At 34.6% G+C, this 21,740-nt stretch overlaps 1 protein-coding gene across 1 annotated transcript in view; it reads left to right on the top strand.

Annotated features, from left to right (window-relative positions):
- The window catches only part of LOC148953853 (uncharacterized), a 141,916-nt gene that overhangs the window by 4,829 nt on the left and 115,347 nt on the right, over positions 1–21,740 (top strand). Inside the window, exons 2-4 of the mRNA XM_089085669.1 lie at positions 10,644–10,744; positions 14,527–14,635; positions 19,901–19,988. Coding sequence (XP_088941795.1) covers positions 10,644–10,744; positions 14,527–14,635; positions 19,901–19,988 — 298 coding nt within the window. The remainder of the gene's footprint in view (positions 1–10,643; positions 10,745–14,526; positions 14,636–19,900; positions 19,989–21,740) is intronic.

Below are 21,740 nucleotides of genomic sequence, written 5' to 3'. Positions count from 1 at the left end.
TTTGTCCAACTGTTCTCTCTCTTCATGGCGTGCAAAAGCAGCTGTGAACTGAAGTATGAATGCTGTTTACAGCAACTAGTACGTTCGAACCCTGATTTACGGTAGTTGATATCCAGTAGTGTTCTCGAAGTTTCCGACTTCCTTTAAATGTGACTAGGAACTAACTTTTTGCTGCATTAAAAAATTGCATAAAGTATACTAAAGTACTAGCAGAGCTCCAGGACAAGCGCATAGGGTAGTTGCGTTTCTCTACAGATGGTTCGCGAAAACAATAAGGTTTTGGGCGGAAAGCTGACGGGTTTAATAAAACGCTCTGGACAACGCTGCATAGGGATTCTCTTGGACCGTTTTATTTTAGCGTTAAATCACTCAATTGACTCCTAATTTTTGAATTTGGCCCGGGTATTTCCTGAAATTAGGGATTTACACCAGATAGGGCAATATATTTTGGTCACTTTCCGACGGATAATTTGGGCATTACAATCATTTCGTTTATAGGACAGAACGCGATTCCCACCCATACCAAAAAATATATGCACATGCTCTTAAGTAAAACAATGAATAGTATTGTTTCCGTTAAAAGTATGGGTACTTGTCGGTTACTGAAACACACCCAAGAAGTGAAGTTAGGTTAATTCTAATTAGATATAACCAAACATGATGATAAAATAATAATTTAGAAACAAAATTATGGAAACATAACCCATCCTAACCTAACTCCACCCCATCCCCCTAATGTGGAAATATATAGCCTAAATTATGCAAGTTCAATGCATTCTGTCTAAGTCCAATGCATTGTATCATCCGTCACTTGTTTTTGTAGCTATGAAACCGGTTTTCTGAGATATAACCTTAGCGTAATTCGTGAATGTGTTTCCAAAACCGACAAGTACTAAATTGTGTTTCTAAGATAATTTTAATTCTGCGCTTAAATATCTTCACGTCGTGATTGGCAAATGAAGAAAAAGGAAAACGAAGAAAAAGTACTTAATGTACTTAAAAAGTACTATGTATTAAGCAATTTTAGCTGATTACAGTCAGTCAAAGTAGGTGGAATATTGACTCAAATCAACCGGTCAAAGGAGATACGTCTCAATTTTTCTCTGTAACGATTTACAAGCAGCATTTTCGAACCAACCAGCCAGACCGTTTGAATTTTACTTTTCTTTTGTAATCGTCTTTGTGAGTCCCTTTGTAATTGCCTTGTAACGACCTATCTTCTTCAGTATATACTTACGCAAAAATCAATCCTTATAACCATGAGAGAAAGACTCTGTAATATAAATAGCTTTTTTTACTTGTTAAGTTTTTTTTTACTGTCTAAAGAGCGGATGAAAATTGATGAATGATTTCGTTATATTTCTTAGTTTTTGATGTCGGTCGGTAAAAATAAACTTTGGCTTAGAGTAAAACTTCAGGAGATACTAGCTAGTTCTTCCAAGAATTGTGTACTAGTAAGTTCCTATAGTCTCCGGATACTAAATTGTTACTTAAATTGTGAAAATGTGATAAGTTTTGATGAAAAATCAGTCATGTTCGTTCTCCTTAGTTTAGTGGAATCTCTTATTGTGGTCTCTGTGCGTTCAATCCTTCAATTTATAAGGAAATTTTCTAATTGCATAATGAACAGAAATAAATATGGCTTAGAAAAAGGTGCGTTGTTTCAGAAAGGGACCAAGAATGCAGTTTTTAAACGCAGGAAACGTAAATATTACGGAGTAAAAAATTTTGAGGAATCGTTTGCGGAAAATTATGCAGTTCAGTTAAACACTAGTGTGAATACTATTATATCTGGTCGAATGTCGTCATATCTTTTTCAAAGAAATATAAGTTGTGTTGGGTGTACCCACCCGAAAATATGGTTTGTGGATGATACAAATACTTTTGTGCAAGACGTTAGATGCCTCTTAAATTCAAACGTGTTTGGTGTACGACTTAACATGGATGCATTGATTAAGACAATTGCTTTCGATTTGATTTCGATTCCTCGATTTTTTATATCCCACTTTTTGCCTCCTATATCAAATGATTTGATGCATATTATAAGCGATTCACGGATCGAAATGGCTACACTTCTGTTTGATTCCAATGTTCGTGTATGCGGTAAATTTGGCGCTTGTGTTAAAGTCGCGTTACATTCTAATTCCTCTTCTGTGGATACATCGTTTAATATATGTGGAAAAGAAGATAGCTCTTCTAAAGTTGAAATTGTTGATGGCCACGCGCTCACTAGGTGTATATTTCCGAAGAAATACGTTAATTTTTTTAAACAAAATCCCCAAAAATTGCTTACTCACAGATCATACAGTTCTCAAAGAAGTCGTACATACCTGCCTATTCCCGATCATTGTAATTCTCATCGAGCTAAAAGATCTGTTAGCTCCTTCGGAAATTTTGCAATCGGGAAAACGCGTGACGTGTTTTCAAGTTTTTTGCCAACTGGAATAGGAATTCTTGACCTATTGCCAGACACATGTGACAGTCGAGGTCGAGATGTGTCGTCAGACAGCTTTTATGAGTGTACTATCATTGAAGAGGGAACAAGTGGGGATGGAGATGATACAGATAACGATAGCTTTGAAACATGTCTAACAGATACAGAAGTGGTGGATGATTGGGATTCTGACCTTTCAAATGAGATTGTAAGGGGAATTTACGACTGCAATGAAAATGGGTAAATCATTTGATACTATTTGCTAATAGAGATGATCTTCTTTTAAAAAAAGGAGCAATGGGGGAAATTCTTCTTTGAGGACTCTTCAGTATATGCTTGAATATATGTGGACGATAAAAAGGGGAGCAATGGGCAAACATTTTCTTAGAGGACCAAGACTGTATAAGCAGCCTGTTTTAATCGCTTTTATAGAAGTAATTTTTATATGGACATATAAGGAACATATATGTTATATTTTATATAACATACAATGAATATATAAGAAATATTCAAGTACCAAAGACATTAAAATTAAAATGTTTTTTGCCCTCTGGCTCCATCTTCGGTCTATACATAGGCCTACATGAAAACCGGGATTTTCTACAGTTTTTCTTTTTGTTTTTATGCAACTATTAAGATTTTTTCGTTGCGTAAATTTTCTTTCTTTATTGTCACACTGAATCGTGAAAAGAAACAAGTGGGAGCTTTTCTTGTTTACAGACAAGCCCAACCAAACGGCTATAACACCCAATTTGTCTGCATCTGATCGTCGAGCAATACAACAATTAAAATGGCTTTTGGTAGAATATGGGCTAATGGGAATAAGCAAAAATTAAGTAATAAAAGTGGTATTTTGAAATAAAAAAGAAAATAAGGATTCTATTGATATGTCAATAAAAGGAAGTTTGATAACAATTAATACATCAAAAGAGTTTACTTTTTATGCTGATTCCAAACATATAACATTAAGTTTATAGTTACCTATCAGAAGCTACGAGCCTGAGAAGATTTGTCTGGATTTTGAGAAAAGGCCCCCCCTAAAAAAAGAAGTCAAGCAATTTTATTGAAAATCACACAATTAGATTCTGCATATCAGAGAACTCTACTGTAGTGGCTTCAAGCTCCTATCTACAAAAGTGTGGAGTTTTGTATCTTTGTCCATAAGAAAGGTCACGGATGCGTGTTTTTTATTTTTACTCTCGGGAGTAATCGTATCGAACCAATGGTCTTAGAAGTTCAGGAGAGGGTTCATATGAACGGAAATTAAAAGTTCTAGTTCCAAAAAGAATGAAGGGCAACTAGCCCCCACCCAACGCTGCTTTTTTCCCCTAAGATATCGGATCAAAATTTTGGGATATACAATTTTTTTGCATATTTGAAAGATCCAATAACTAACCCCCACAACCCCTGGGAAAAGGGCTGTAAGTTATGCAATTTGTAAATTGTTTACATTTAGTATTTGTTATCGGGAAATTTTACAGACAATTTTTGGGGGGTGTGGCGTTGTTTTTTTCGGGATGGGATTTTCCACGGGTAGAATTTTACCTGGGGAGGAAGTTTACAGGGGGGGATTTTCAAGATGAAATCTTATACGGAGAGACTTGCCAGAATTTATAAACGGAATTATTTTGATTTGTCTTAATTTTTCTTTGGCTGCTAAATTTAACATGCAGAGAGAATGAGAATGCTCTGGGGTAATTGTTCGGGAGGAAATTGTCGATGGAGATTTTTCCGTCGGAGGATTTTTCGCCGGAAAAATTTTCTATGGGGGAATTTTCCATGGGAGAAACTTGGGAGGGGCATTTTCCGGGGAAAAGTTTCTATTTTACATAAGGGGATTGTGCTTGGGGTAAATTTATGTGGAAGGATTTTTTGTTGGGGGGGGATGGATTCCCTGGTACATTTGAAAAGCAATAAGAAATCAAATAAAAAAACATTTTTTAAAAAATTAAAAGTAAGGAGCAAGATCAAAACTGAAAATAAACAGAAATTGTTCGGTATATGATGGGCCCTCTTGAATTCCTCGCTCTTTTCGCTGAAATTTAGCTCTTGTCCCAATTCCTTTAGGAAAAACTTTTGAAACACAAGAACCGTTTATCGCTTAACTGAAATAAGAAGCTTTTTTAAAGTTCTAAAAAACGTGTAACGATAGAGGGATTGAAGAGAGGACAGACTCTGTCATATACGGAATAATTTCTGTTTGTTTCAAATTTTAATCTTGCTCCTTACCTTCAGTTTAAAAAAACCTTTTTTTATTATTTAATTACAGAATAAGATAGCCTAATTGGTCTTTCTAAAAAGGCGTTTTTGTCGGCAAGTCAATTAAATAATAGTTTGAAGTGTTTTTTTTAAAATAATTTTAATAATGCGCATATTAATGTATAGTTTAGATTTATGGCAGTGTTTGTGTTTCGCTGCAGCAGTTAAGAAAGTTATAGTTTCTTGAGATCCATGATGATATTTTTTCTCGCTCATTTTCTACTGATTTTTACATATTTTCTTATTTTCAAACTCAGCACCCGCTGCACATAGAGGTGTTTTCATTAAAAATAAGTTCGCGGGTTTCCCTAATTTTTTAAAGCGTATATGGTTGTGTAAGTTTACACTTATCCTATTTAAAGAATCGCATCTCAAATTTAGTGCCTTGGTACTTTCATAAAAGGAGGTATTTGAAATACTGAAAATTCTAAGTTTTTGTTATTCAAAATCGCGGGATATTAATGTGTTCCATTTCTAAACTTTACTGAGAACGGACTATTGCTAATACAGTCCAAATCAAAGAGTATGGGTAACTTATAAGTGTGGGAAGCGGCGCCAGTGTCGACAAACAAACTATCAAGCCATCCAACGTTTGGCGACACTTAACATTTATCGGTGTAATAATAAGAATAATTAAATTAATTAGTGTAATTCGTTAAATTAGGGCACAAATATAAGTGTCTAATCTCAGTTCCAAAAAAGTGCTAAGGGTTGCCCAACCCTAGATGGGGTTGATGGCGTTTTTGTCGACACTAGCGCCAGTTCTCACTCTTATGAGTTACCCTTTCTCTTTAGTCAAAATAATAAATCATTTTGTAATTTGTTGTCTTCAAAATGTCCCCAGCTATGGAGATTTCCTTTTCTGCTTTATGGGAATACGTTTTGCTTTTAGTCGTTTGTTATAAGGGGAGAATTAATTTTAGTGCCCGGACATGGAAGACTTTAAGGAATATGGTTTTCATTTATTTATATTGACAATTAATACCAAGAAAAGTGACAATGGGACATAATTTGAGTAAAAATCGTAGCGAGGACAATTTTATATCTTGTCAATTGTACATTATGGTACATGATTTTCTGAGAGGAGAATGTCAAGGTGAGGGAGAGTTACTTTCTTATTCGAGGTAATTTCTGCCTCTTTTATGCTTAACTCTCGATGTTAACTATTGATCCGTTTTTATTTAATTGAGAACACTAGCTGATTTATTGGATGTGCCATTCTGAATTTTCAAAGTCAATTTATGTCTTTTTATAGTTTGAGCTTAATGTTTTACTCCACCAACTGATGGCATTTAAGAAAGCATAAGTGTCTTTTTTCGGCCTTCTTGTTAATTGGGTTTAACGCACGATATGCTAAAGTTCGTATTTTGTTCCAATTCTGTAAGAATGACCCCTGAATCACAAAGACCGTTTAATTAGAATAAATAGCTCTTCTGAAAGTACTAAAAAAACTTTAGCTTAAAGAGCGAGGTATTGAATAGGGGACCAACCCCCTAACATACGTAATAATTTCTGTTCGTTAAATTTTAATGTTGCTCCTTACTTTCAGTTGAAAAAACTTGTTTTTTTTGTCTAATTTCTGATCGTTTTTTAAATAATGCTGAAAAATCTGGCGCCTCATTCATAGCAATGTCGCTTCCCCCATGAAAAATTCCTCCATGGGAAGATCCTCCCACGTAACCCTCTCCCTCCCTCTCCAGAAAAAATCCCCCCTGAAAACGTCTTCCCAAAACCAATACTATATGTAAACAATGGGCAAAGTTCATAACTTGCAGTCCTTCCCCCGTGGACTGTGGGGGATTAAATCATCCTCAAAGACATAGTTATTAGATTTTTCGACTATGTTGAACAAAATGGTCATCTCAAAATTTTGATTGGGTGACTCTGGGAAAAAAATGAGCATGGGAGGGGGCCTAGTTTCCCTCCAATTTTTTCGTTAGTTAAGAAGAGAACTACAACTTTTAATTTCCTTTTGAATGAGCCCTCTCGCTATATTCTAGGACCACTAGGTTGATACTATCACTCCTGAAAAAAACAAATAAATACGCATCCGTGATATATCTTCTAACAAAAATACAAAATTCCACATTTTTTTAGATAGAAGCTTGAAACCTCTACAGTACGGTTCTCTGTTATGCTGAATCGCATGGTGTGATTTTCAACTTATATATTTGAAATCAGCATAAAAGTCCGATTCCTTTGATGTTGCTACAGGTATCAAAATTCCGTTTTTTAAGAGTTTCGGTTACTATTGAGCCGGGTCGCTCCTTACTTACAGTTCGTTACCACGAACTGTTTGAAATACTCCTTTTATTTAGCTTCAGTGAACATAAAAACTTCTTGAAAATACGTAGCACCTTCTTATTTTATATGTATATATCTGTATTGCAATATTAGCCTCAGATTTGTAATCGGACAATCTTATAAAGCCTTTAATGTCAACCTTGGTGAGAATTAGGTATTATATTTGAAATTTTTTTGCTTGGGTTTATTTTGGGCAATCAAACTGCTATCTTAATGGTTTCTAATGATTGCTGGGGCTGATAATAAATATTTTTTGAGTAGTATAAAAAAAATTAATACAATATGGTACATATCGCTCTTTACTAAGTCAGTGCTATTGTGTTTGCTGTTATGGGGTTTTGATCCCGTAATGAATTCTCTTCATCTCGTTATAAAATACTCTCTCCTTACAGTTTATAAATGACCGGATAAACGGAACATTTGTGTCTCGTAATATAAAAGTTCTATCGAGGGAATTTCCTTCGTTGCCTCGCACTGCAAAGAAAATATTCCACATGATCAGTTCCAAAGCATTTTCCATCGTTAGAAAGGACGTTTGGGTCATTATCTTTCGCGTTCAATTAGGGCTTCAGAAAGGTCTAAAGTCATTTCGGAGAAGGGGAGGGGGTCAATGATAGAAATAGATGTTGTATTGTAGGATCCATCAAACCTAACCCTTGAATGCACATATGGCCCCCATCAGCTTTTGCTTCTGAAAGACGAGGGATTTCGCTCTGTCATATAGAGTGAAATATTATTTTTCGAGCTGGTGAATTTGTTCTTTTTAATTTTTCTAAATACAATTCTCATCTATAAAAGTTGGAAAAAATGACACAAGCCATTGTTATTTTATCCTGTATTATGGATAAAATAAGCCATTGTTATTTTATCCTGTATTATGGATAAAATAAGCCGTTGTTATTTTATCCTGTATTATGGATAAAATAAGCCATTGTTATTTTATCCTGTGTTATTTTATCCTGTGCTATCCAATGAAGTACGTATAGAGGAAGCTAAATTCAACACAACAAGTATTTTTTGGGCTTTCCACCTTATCTCGGTACGGACCACCAAAAGTTTTAGCTTCCTCTATAGAAACGCTCATGAGTTGTGCGTGTGGGAAATACAGAGGCCTCTGATATCTAAAGAAAGGAAAGGTAAGGAGCAGGAAAAGGCACTATATTATTCAAAAACTTATGGCGTATGTGTACCGCGCATTCATTACTATAATTGTCGTAAAGCCGAATACCCGTCGCTAAAAAATGGATATTTTTAATTGTAAATAAGCATGCCCATTTTCTCGTTTTAAGCATATGCACAAAATAATGATAAAAGAGAGATAAAGTTATTCGTAATAAGATTTAAATAAAATTTGTGTTATAAATGATGTTAAATTATTCCTGCTGAGATTACATATCGTCGTAATTTGGTTCTGTATTAAGTATTTAGTATGTATATATAACTATATTCATATAACAATTAAAATTTTTAATTTTAATCTGAGTTTAAATAAATCAACTACGAAAAAAATGACTAAAAAAAGGAAACAGACACCTAAATATGCCATTTATGAGCCAAATTGGAACATAAAATGAAACACTAAAATGCTTAGCACGCAAAATAGAATTCATAAACAGATTATAAACATGTCTTTTATGCAATAAAATATTTAAATCAAAAGCGAAGTTAAAATAATAGTAATTCAGATTTAAACCTAGATCGAACCTAAGACGTACGTATTGGACGTTCAAATAATACATGCTCTACTGTTTCTTCAATACCGCATAAACAATTTGGAGAATTTTAGTTGATTTATTTTAGCGAGGTACTCTTTTGTAAGTTTGAACGCTCAGTATTTTTATTCATTCACGCGGTTCTATATCCAATACCCCGTTCCTAGCACGGAACAGGAATATGTCCCCACAAAACTTCGGTGCAACGCTTACCCAAAACAAACTCTACTCGCACCCTTGAGGGTACATATGTCTTGCTTTGGGAAACGCTGCTCGGGAAGATAATTAAATTTAGTGTTTAGTTCAAGAGGCAATTTTGACACTATTATTTAGAACGTGATTTGGTGGGAAAAATTCCGTATAACGAATACTACGTTCGAAAATTAAAATTTAAAATATTGGTCAAAAAATGGATCTATCTATCTTTTTTGTACTTTTTATATGTACATTTTTTTTTGCATTTTTATACTTGTTATGAAGTTTGAAAGGGTTTTTAAATTTTTCTTTATAGTCGAATGTCCAATTTTCAAATTTCCTGGGCAAGTAGTAAATTTACGCGAATGAGCAGTAAAATTTTTTTTGATAATTAGTAATTCTGTTTCGGCGAACTTTTTATGCTGATTCCAAACATATAACATTAAGTTTATAGTTACCTATCAGAAGCTACGAGCCTGAGAATATTTGTCTGGATTTTGAAAAAGAGGACCCCCCCTAAAAAAAGAAGTCAAGCAATTTTATTGAAAATCACACAATTAGATTCTGCATATCAGAGAACTCTACTGTAGTGGCTTCAAGCTCCTATATACAAAAGTGTGGAGTGTTGTATCTTTGTCCATAAGAAATGTCACGGATGCGTGTTTTTTATTTTTACTCCCGGGAATAATCGTATCGAACCAATGGTCTTAGAAGTTCGGGAGAGGGTTCATATGAACGTAAATTAAAAGTGCCAAAAAGAATGAAGGGCAACTAGCCCCCACCCAACGCTGCTTTTTCCCCTAAGATATCGGATCAAAATTTTGGGATATACAATTTTTTTTTGTATATTTGAAAGATCCAATAACTAACCCCCACAACCCCCCAAGGTATCAAAATTCCTTTTTTTAAAGTTTCGGTTACTATTGAGCCGGGTGGCTCCTTACTTACAGTTCGTTACCACGAACTGTTTGAAATACTCCTTTTATTTAGCTTCAGTGAACATAAAAACTTCTTGAAAATATGTAGCATTCTGGATTTTATTTTCGAGGGGTGGGGGGGGGGGGGTAAAATAAAAATAGCAAAATTAGGTGAATTAGATTATAATTAGAAAATAATGGGAGACATCGTTGAAGCCGTGGGATTTCGGGGGAATGGAATCCCCCCCCCCACTTGAAGATACCTTCACCGTATACACTGGATGTTTAACGCAGAACAGTTTCAGTTTTAGCATGTCTTTAAAGAAATGAGAACTTAATGCAGGTATATTTTTCTAAATCTTTTCATGCCTTTCTCTAGAAAAATGTCATTTTCCATTGAAAATATCATATTCATAGGAAAAATGTGACACTGATAATTCTGACTCGGAGGATTATTCTATCAAACTGACTTGGTGTCTGTTGTTGACTTCGTGGAATGGTGTCTGTTGTTAGATGGCTAAATGAATTCTACTATAATAGCTATACCATAATCTTGGGAGAAACGTTCAATGAAACATCGCTTTATTTTTCCTAAAGCTGTACTCCTTCTGCTCAGTAAATGATTAAATATTCAAATTTGACTCATCAAAATGTGAGATTGCTATTTGTTCATAGGAATTTTTTTTTAACGATAAAAACGAGGTTATTAGCCGTATCACACCGCTTTAGAAAACAACGCCAGTTGTGTATTTTTTTTTCCACGTAGAAAACACTTAAATTGCCTTAAACTAAAATTGTCTAACAACTTGTATTGTTTTCTAGAGAAAATAGAGCGTCAATATCTGTTCCAACTGAGGATGAAGAAGAAGAAATTTTTGAGTCTGATGACGATGAGCAAGAAGATTCTAAGGATTATTGCAAAGGTGAGTTTTTGTATGACTACCTGATTTTGTGGTTAAAAAGGTATTTTCTAACTCCCTACATCTTATTGAAGGTCACTACAGGCCCTTATGAGAGACAAACGAATTAATTTCTAATTATAGTTACACTATTCATTATGTGAATCATTGAGCAAAATGACAAATTATAAGGATAGTTGTGTATAGTTTTAGAAAAAGGAATTTGAAAATTTTGATTGAAATTTTCCTTTCTCATCGCTTACAAACTTAATTTCCGTCATTTTAAGTTTTAGGCTAGTCTTGTCATGAGATAGCAAGATGCAAGCTGGCCCATTAAATTTTTAAAATGAGAAGTTCTCGATTTGAAGGAATTCATACACCTGGTTTTCACTATATTGTACCAATTATGAGTGGAAAGATGCTGAGGATTTTTGCTTTCTCTCTTTACGCTAAAGTTTTTTTATGGTTTTGAAAAACAAAGTTGTGAGAGAGTCAAACATTAGCGTAAAGAGCGATGGGTTGAGGAGGGGGCAGCCCCTTTCATATACGGAATAATTTCTGTTTTTTTTAAGTTATAATGTCATTCCATACTTTCAATTAGAAAAACTTGTTTTTTTTATTTAATTTCTGAACGTTTTTGAGTTAATGCAGCTTTTATTGTGGCTCATCATACATGAATAATCAAAACAAAATTTGCATATTAATTTTACTTTTTTTTTACTAAATGGCTTTCTCGAAATTTCGTTCGGGCGGAACTTACGAATTAACTTACGTAACGAGCTTATATATTCGTATATTTTTATTACGTATATTAGGTGCTTCGCCCCCCAGTCAGTACCCCGCTCTTTATGCTAAATTCAAATTTTTTTCCAATTCTTTAAGAATGACCCCTTAATCACAAAGGCCGTTAATTAGAATAAATAGCTCTGATGAAAGTACAAAAAAACTTTAGCGTAAAGAGCGAGGTAATGACTAGGGGGCGAACCCAATCATATACGTATTAATTTCTGTTGGTTTTAAATTTTGATGTTGTTCCTTACTTTCAGTTGAAAAATTGTTTTTTTTTATTGTTTAATTTCTGATCTTTTTTCAAATAATGCTGGGAAATCCGGCGCCCTCTTCATAGCAATGTCCCTTCCCCCATGAAAAATTCCTACATGGAAAGAACCTCCTAAGTAACACTAGAACTTCCCGCGATATTCTAGGACCACTGGTTTGGTACGATCACTTCTGGAAAAAAAAAAAAAAAAAAAAAACAAATAAACACGCATCCGTTATCCCTCTTCTGGCCAAACAAAAAAAAAATTCCACATTTTGACTTCCTGGAGCATGAAACCTCTAAAATAGAGCCCTCGGTAACAATACATATAATTATGTAAGTTTCAGTACAGCTCTATTACCTTTAGGGGTTGTTTCTCCCTTTTTTCGAAAATTAGGTAATTATTCTCTGGCGCATACCATTTGATGGATAACATTAAACTTGATGAAACTTATATATTTGAAATCAGCATAAAAATATATTCTGTTGATGCATCTATTGGTCTCAAAATCCCGGTTTCAAGAGCTTTGGCCACTATTCACCCGAGTCACTCCTTACTTACAGTTCGTTACTACGAACTGTTTGAAAATGCTCAGCCAGTGCTTCGCGAGTAGACTTCAGATCGGAATTGATCGGCAGTCCATATGTGTAGAACGTTCCTTCATTGTATATTTGTAGTGCGTGGTTTGAAAGAATGTACATTGCTCTTTTTCATTATATTATACGAATTAAATGATGGAAAATTGTTCAAAATTTATGCTTTTTAAATATTTTGATTTTTTATGCAATTAAATGCGATGGATTTGTTCAAGAGGATTAAATTTGTGAAGAAGAAGCTTAACTACGACCAGCTTATGGCTGTGTTCTATGTCTATGTGTCTTTATTCTTCCAAATAGTTACTTTTTCTTATTGGGTGTTGGATCTTTTAAGGATCTTATTTTTACTTAAGACATAGTCGATGCTTCCAAGAAGGACACATTTGTGCTCTTTGGACAGATTTTCAAAAATGTGTCAAATTGCAAATTACTCTCGTACGAGAAAATTCACCTAACGCTTAAGATGCAAATAAAATATCCATCTGTCCACTCTAGGATGAGAAAATTTCAGTAGGAGATTCGAAAAAAATATTTCCGCTCTAAATGCATATGGCAATACGTGTGTTTTGTAAATTGTCACGTTAAGCGAGCAAAAAGAAACAACCTAATTTTATAAAGGGACGTTTTGTTGTTGTAGTTGTTGCAAAAACAACCTTGTAATTCTGTTTTGCGCTGTTTACGCCCGGCCTGGTAATGCTGTCGGTTGGACCCAAAGAGTGTTACACTTTCATCTACAGAGGGAAACACTAATTGCCGATTCAAAGCAAAGATATTTTTTCAAATTCACTTTTTGGAGAGCGAAAAACCCTTATCAGAATGAAAGTCATATTGAACGCAATAGCTTTTAATTAGCAAAGAACCATATACCTCCAATGTATTATTTTATATTTTTAAAGTTCATCTTATTGAATAGATGGCTGCAGGAAGTTGAGAAATGACTCATTCGATAGGAAATTCTGAGCCCGAATGTCTCTTTTAAGGATTAACAACCTTTGAAGGGCAAACTGATACTCCTCCAACGCCTAATCCGTCCCTGGGTACCCCTGCATGCTACCATACAAAAATTTCAAAATAGCCATTTGAATCGACATAGTAAGAAAAAATCGTCGGGAGTGGGGGGGGTAATCCCCCACTTCTATTAATTGACGTTTTAAAGTTTTACTTAGCTATGGCATTTTCTAAACCTTAGAACGAAGTAAATTTCTGTTTAAAATAGTAAAACTAAATCAATAAAATTGTATCTTCCAACTATATTTGTTTCCAGAAATTGTTAGTTTTTCCATAAAAAAAACTTATTAGTATTAAAAATTTGTTTTGCTACAAAGAAAAATACTGGTCAAGATAGATATAGTTTTCAGCAAAGTACGAATGACACTCTTGTCTTGAAGGGGTTTTAAGGGTGGCTGCAGCTGAACTCCAATTTGTGGTAGTCTCTGTTAGTCTCAAGTTTGTCTTCATGTTTAATTCTAATCTCTGTTCGTTTTTAAGTTTGATTTATTGTCTAGCTATTTCTGCTCGTTTAAGGTTTGAATATCGATTTTTAATTAGCTTTAAAGCGTTTCTTGAATTGAAATATAGATTCACAGATAAAAATAATAATGAATGTCCATGTAGTAATAAAAAACTAAATAAATGAGATTGGAGTGTACAACTTTGATTGAGACTGAAGGTCAATTAAAACTGATCTTTGATGGGTTTTATTTGCTTGGTAAAAGTATGGCACCATGGGTACGAAGTTTTTTGGCTGAATGACCTTGAAACCAGTGACCTTTTAACCATTAAATCAGTCCTCTTGGTTGTTGGAGAAAATTTTTAAATACTTATTGGTATAAAATATGGTTGAACACGGATTCTGAAAGACCTGAACATGTCTACTCAAAACTATAATCTACACAACCCGTATCCAACTACTTCCTGGGTATAGGGTGGCCTGAAAATAGGGCTTTGGATGAAAAGATATATTAAGCTCTGATTGGCTAAAATTGTTACCTGGTTTTATGTTCTTTCGACACAAAATAAAGTCCACCCCCTAGTCACTGCAAATTGTTTGCTTCACTCTCTTCCAATTATATACTAGTGTATCTTCATTTTCTTTTTCTTTGCTGTTTTCTGAATTCTCTTTCTGAATTTGGCTGAATTCCAGAGAATGTGAGAGTTTTCTTTTTTTAAGGTGGATATCATCCTGTGAATATTGGAGACGTTTTTCATTGCCGGTATAACGTTTTACGCAAACTTGGATGGGGTCACTTCAGTACAGTCTGGCTCTGCTGGGATATGAAGTAAGCCCCTTTTATATTTGGTTTTCTTTTTTCATTTCATTGCGAATAATGTTTTTTTTTTCTTCGAGGTTACCAATTTCTTTTAATGAAATCTCCACTTCTGCCCAAACACGGGCAAATTTAGTGCCCATTTCCTTAAGCTACATGTTAACTAGAGGTGGATTTTCTGGAATTAACGTATGTTACACATTTTAGGAATTCTAGGAACATAGAAAGTGGTAACCTTAGACAGGTAAAATACAGGCTGAGATACTGTCCAGACGTTTACCCCCCCCCCCCGGAAAGCACCGCCTGCGGAAAATACCCCCACCCCCGGAAAATACCCCCGTGGAAAATAAGACTAATTTTGTTTGAGTTTTTTTCCATAGGGAGAAGGAATTTTGGTACTTGTGTATTATGCGCTACTCACTCAAGTTTACGCTGTGTAAAATCACTCGTTACTATAGAAATAAATTTGGACTATAGATTTGCATATTAGGGGGGGGGGGTGTATAGCGGGTTTGCATGCAAAATGTGTTTGGTACGAGTATTCAGCATATTAGATAGATAGATAGAAAAGGGTATTTTAAAGCCAAATATACGACCATGAACACAGTAAAATAACATACATGAAAGGCACAAATAACATAAACTTTGATCAGCGATCATCATAAAATAATTAAATGAAACACTACATTAACCTATTAATAGTACTTAATACTTCGAAAAAAGGTCATTGAAAAAAAACACACTTAACACTTGGAAAAAACACTTAAATGAAACATTTCATTTGCTTCATACTGGGATTTATTTTTTTTTTTTATTTTTTTTTTTTAACAAAATTTCCAGATACCTCGCTATTATTCTGCAATTTTTTAGTGGCTATATACCTAGAAAGAATTATTTTCTTACTTCAAACTGTCCAAATACTTTACTATTGAATATATTGAACTTATTTAATTTGGGATATATATATGTACATTAGGGGGGGGGGCTAAAATATTTGGACAGCGTGAAGTTGGAAACACATTCTTACTTCATAATATGCAGAATAATTGTAGTTAACACATTTTGCATATAGACCCGCTATACTTTACCCTCACCCCCCTTGTGTACAGATATATAGCCCAAATTTGTTTCTTAAGTATTATATTTTTATCATGTTTTGATATTTTTCATTAGAATTTAACCCAACGTTACTTCTTGAGTGAGGTCGCTATAATGCCTAAGTACCAATCACTCTTTGAATTATTAATTTTAACCATATTATGAATTAAAAGAATTATGCTTAAAATTAAAAAAAAATAAAACTAAAATTGAAAAAATTATAGACAAGAAATTGTTCGAAATACTTCCTCGCGCTGCGCGGGTTTGAACCTGTTTACCTTCGTGCTCAAGGTCACAGGCTTCTCCGCTACACCAACACGAGGTAATTATAGTGTATAAATTGAAATTATGGTGGTAATTGGGAAAATTATAATTTGCTATCAATTATCACTTCGTATTATCGTGTTGGTCCAAAGCTTCACTTTCATGAACGGAGAGTAAACAGTACGACAATGCTGTCATTAAATCAGTTTAGATCCGTAGATTATAATCAGTTTTAAATCAGTTTCGTAAGTAGCTCAGCAAACCTTTAATGGTAATTATTTCAGGTGTTTGAAAATGTCAAATGCGACCTCTTAACATAACCGCGAAGAATTTTCAGTTTTATTATTATTATTTTTTTTTTTTGTAAATAGTTCTTTTGTAAGATAAAATAAGATATTTATTTCAAAAAACATCTATCACAAGCCCCGAAGTGCCGAATTTGCATTTCGGAGTCATAAAACCAAAAAAAAAAAAAAATCATAAAAAAAGCACAAAAACTAAAAAAAAAAAAACTGGCAAACCAATGCCAAAAAACAACAATGTCCGAATGGCAAAACCATTCGTTGGTAAAAAAAAAAAAATATAATTAAATTAAGTGGCAAAATGTCAGAAACTGAAAAAGGCAAAAACTAAAAAAAGAGTAAAATAAAATGGTACTGCTTTAGTATAGCTACTCTTTTTATATCTCAAACTCGAGACGCGTTGAACAAACCCGGGTTGACGGGATGATTCAACACACGGCTGTAGAGAAATACAATGTATAGCGTGGTTTTAATTGCGTATACGATATTTAAAGTGTTTTGTTTTGGGGGGGGGGGGAAGGTACCTAGGTTAAGTTAGACTACGTATTTAATATATACTATGCTTTGCTCCCCCCCCCCCCCCTAATGTGCAAATATATTGCCCAAATTTGTTTCTAAACTATTATATAGTCATCCTATGTTATTTTATTTCATTAGCATTAACCAAACTAGCAGTATATAAAAGATTAGGTATTCTAAAGGAGTACCAATAAAGTTAACGTTGAAAAGGTTTAAAAGATAATATATAAAAGAGGGGAGGAAACAAAAAAAAATCGAACGAACAAAAAACTTGGGTATCACCTGTACCGAAGAGAGAGAGAAAAAAAAAAAAAAAAAAAAAAAACTAGTGGTTTATTTTATTCGTAATGAAAGGTATAAAGGCTTTTTCATACCTGGAGGTCAAGCACCGGATAGGGGACAAGATAGGAATGGGTTCAGAAACAGCACGTGGCAGGCGGTGTCTGGACGGGGAGTGTCTTTTGGGGAAAATGTTCTCCTTGCGAGGGTTTATTATTGCATTTTTTGCAAAACGGAGGCACAAAGTTCCTTTCCTGTGCTCAAGAGTTTCCAACTTGGCTTTTTTTTTAGAAGGAACGAGTATGTTACCTTACCTTCATTAAAAATTATTCTCAGGGCTCTTTTTTTTATGGATTCAATTTTTTCTGATTCATCACAGGAGATACCAGGATTCCAAACTGGACAAGCATATTCAAGATGCGGGCGGACAAAGGAAGTATAGATCATTAAGGAATGGGATGGGGGGACATTAAATTTATTCAAGAGCTTAAGGAGAGACATGGAAGCATTAGCTCTATGGACTGTTTTCGAAGAGCACAGTCTTTGATTGAAGGTTTATAGCTATATCCGTCAAAGAAAATATCTGAAATTTTGAAATGTGGCCTGAAGGAAGCAACATAGTTGTCACAAATACTACAATACTATCATACTTACTGCAGCACCAACCAGGGGCGTAATTTGCTATAGGGCAGAGGAAGGGGGCAACTGCCCTTTCCATACCCAAGTTTGCCTCTCCCCCCCCAGCTGAAATTTAGTTTCTGCGAAAATCTTGTCAAAATTAAGACAAGCCTGCATAATTCAAGTATCCAGAGAAACAGGTCAGTTTTCGCTGTCATTTTCACTTGATTTTGGAAAATTGGCTCCAACTTTGCCCCCCCCTCCCCCTAGGATTTTGACGAAATTGCGCCATTGGCACAGAGCTGCCTGAGGCTAACATAGCTGCGCATGATTGTCCTCCATCCTACTCTATTCAAAGCTTCCTTCTTTACGCTTTCCCAAGAAGTTTTCATGAAATAGCTCTATTTCCCGTGATATCTTGTACATCAACCACCCTCCATCATTTTACTTGGGCAAAACTGGAGCATCCTTTATAGATGGGGTTTGCAAGAGAGGCCCTTTCGGGTCTTTTCACGGCATCAAAGGTTAAAAAAAATGTCTTTTATGCGTAGTCTATTCTAAATCGTAAAGATAGCATTTGTTTTAGTGTAGCTTCAAACGCTAATAGGATTACTTATGACTCAACTTTGGGCTATTTAAGAGGTTTTGAATGGGTGTGTTTGAGGTGGTAACGTTTTTCTTGCCTAAATTTGGGAATTCAGCAGGTAAGCTAAGATATAATATTCCAAAATATTTTTTTTATTAGGGGGGGGGGGTGTGTGAAACTGAAGTAGAACGAAATTTACAAGCTGATATCACTTCAATAAAACCCCAAAAATCCATTTAAAGCCAAAACGTTTATTTTCATTTTGGGGCTAAAATTCGGGCTTTTTTGGCAATTTAAGGTTTCTAATTTTTACGCACTTTTAATATCTTATCCTCTCCAAATCCTGATTTCTGAACATTTAGATGTAAATAATAATTTTTGTTGTAGTTTCTTTAGGTTTGACAGTTTTTTTTTAAGCAGAATGACTTGCCTATTAGGTTGAATCTCTGTCTTACAGTCGAACCTTGACTCACTAACTTCTGGGTATTAACTGCTAGAACTTGAATTCTTGTCTTTACTACCAGAAAAAAACTGAATTTCTTGTCTTTACTACCAGCGTTACACTGCGGGTACTAACTGTGCCATTCCTATTTACCGATTGTAGTTGCAAGCACAGCAATTGTGGAGTTTACTTGGCTGAAATATCTCGGGCCCGTTTATGGTCCTGGTAAGTGTAATACTCGTGGGCGTGCGTACGGTAGAACACACCATAACAGTTTTTTGCGCCAACTACGCCAGACTTGCTGCCCTTAAGTGCAATTATGGTATGCGTATGATCTATAAGCATGATTCGCTGAAACCGAGCAGTTGAAGGTTTGTTCGGGAATTTGCCGTAATTTGAAATTTTTGTTTCATGGTGTTTTGAGAAATAATTCTATTTTGCAAAAATATTACACTTCAAACGTCTAAGTTGTGTAGAGTGAAATGTGTTTAATGCAAATGTAAGTCGTGTGTTTCAATTTTGTGCTATTTAGCATTATTTACCAGTATTGTTTAAATTAATCCTTTACTATGTATTGTTTAGAAACTGGTTTTTTCTTTATAATTCTCTGTTCTTGTCCTTTTCTTTTTCAATGCTCTACTTCATTTTGCGTGTTTGTCAGCGGGTAAATTAAACTTGTCTTGCCTTATCTCATACTATGTTCTGTAATTCTAGTATTGTCCGTGCTAGGTTTTCGCAGTAAAAAAACGGTTAAATCTGTTCTTATCCCTGAATACTCTAGGTCGTATCTCAGAAAGTACAACAGATAGAAATGTTTCTGACTGCACCTTTGGACTTGTCGTGTTGAGATTAAGTAAGGTCCATCACCTTGAAATCGAATTCTTGTGCAGATATTAGGTTTTCAGAGGGGACGCCTGTATTGCTATAGACTGAGAAGCTTATCATCTAATTGTTTATGACAAAATGAAAATACTTAACAGTGGTTTTGGATTCAAGTGTACGGTTTCTTTCTTCAGATGCTAAAAACGCCACTACCACCCTCTTGCTTTTTATAATTTCATTTCAGTATGAAATTTGAATTTCAATGTTATTTCTACACCTGTTTTGCCTTCTACTATCCTGACAACACTTATCTTCCTTCTTCTTCTACTCTCTCATTTGAATTTTAGCTCAAAACGGTTTGTTGCTCTCAAAGTGGTAAAAAGTGCCTCCCATTACACGGAAACAGCGTTGGATGAAATTAAACTCTTAAAAGCTGTAAGTATATTCTTTTTGTTCTATTTGACAATGTTGATTTTTTAGTGTCAATGGAAACACTGTAGTGCGTCTGCCTCATAATGATAGGCTTTAAATGAACAAATAAAAAGCCAACCTACCCCCCCCTCCGAAAGAAAAATTGGTTCGAAACTTTTATTGTTAAGGCTTTGGACTCAGGGGACCCCAATGCAGGAGGCAAAAAAATAGCTATTCTATTAACGGGTTTGGCAGAAGGCCAAAAACATAAAAGTTTTTTGAACCATTTAAAAGTAAAAAATCTAAGCCTCTGGCTGAAGGAAACCCCATTGCACACAAAAAAAAAAAATTAGTTTGGGGTTAAAGGCCCTGAAAAATGGAACCCAAAAAGAGCTAATTTCTTTCTCCGATCGACAAGAAACTTGTAGTGATATCATCCGTCCATAGCATCATATTATTAATACTAGTATGGGTTTTCTTTATGTTTCATCTGGTTTTTCGTTGTAGTTTCTGTTGGTTTCGTTTTATTTGCTCAGTCATAGCAGTTTCCGTTCGTGTTGATTTTGAATTGTTGCATGACTTTATTTCTGCTTGTTTTATGTTTTAATGTAGCTTTTCATTTATATTTCAAAAACTCATTTTTTGGAAGCTGTTTATTTTTTATTCTTACCTTCAAAAATACAACTTCTCTAAAAAAAGCACACTTAACTTTGAAAAGTATTAGAAATCAGTTTTAACTCCTCCCATCAGCCTCTGGTTTAATCTCAAGTGGCAGTTTGGCTATGCTTTAGGATTTTGCAGCTGCACTGCTGCACCATGGCTATATTACTAAATTTAGTCGAATTAGGGGTACTTGTATGATATAGCCCCGACCTAATATTCTTCATCTGAGTAGAACCTGTTTTTCTGACGCTCAATCCTGTTGAAATATACCTAAGTATGATAAAAATATAATACTTTAGAAACAAATTTGGGCTGTATGTTTGCACATTAGGGGGTATAGGGGTAAAGTATAGCGGTTCTGCATGCCTAATGTGTTAGGTACAATTATTTTGCTTATTATGTAATAAGAATTGCTTTATAACTTCACACTGTCCAAATACTTTACCCCCCCCCCCCAATGTGCAAATTTATAGCCCAAATTATATATTTTCCATCTATTGTGTTTCTTCTCTTTGCCTTGTCTCACGCTAAGCTGAAAGAAACTAAAAAAAAAAACTGGTTTTGCAATGCGTCAATAAATGAACAACTTGAGTAGTCGGGGGTGTATCATACAAGTACCAAATTAGGAATTTAGTATCTCTGATAGAACTTGCATATTGGGTTTTATTGTAGGTATTTAAGTATATATTTTCAGCATAAATCTAATATTCGGAACAACATTTTCTTTAAAACTTAATTCTTCCTTCGCCTGCCTCTTTCTCTTCCCTTCTTTCGCTCTGGTTCTGTGAGCTAAATTAAGCATATCGTTTTCTGTAGTATATAGCAAATACTATAAATTTGTATAATCTTCCATATTTGGAAGTTTTCGAATGAATAATTGTTTATTACCAGGAGGCGTAGTATATCTACGTGCTGGTACGTGATACTCCTGTCAGGAATGGATTCCAATCGTAGCATCTATTTTAGCCTTTTAGCTAACTGTAGAAGACTTGTTCAAAAATCTGTGGCTTGGTAACTCTGTTGTGAGATTACCCCCATCTGAAAAACAAGACTACAACACCTAATAAAATCGCCAATACTTAAACATAGTGAAACTTGTATCTTCAATTTTCG

The sequence above is a fragment of the Artemia sp. Qi Xiang Cuo genome, chromosome 3 (assembly GCF_049724085.1).
Source record: "Artemia sp. Qi Xiang Cuo chromosome 3, ASM4972408v1, whole genome shotgun sequence".
NCBI classification, from domain to species: Eukaryota; Metazoa; Arthropoda; class Branchiopoda; order Anostraca; family Artemiidae; genus Artemia; species Artemia sp. Qi Xiang Cuo.
Note: the sequence above shows the minus strand (reverse complement) of the source record. Positions and strands in the feature narration are given on the sequence as shown.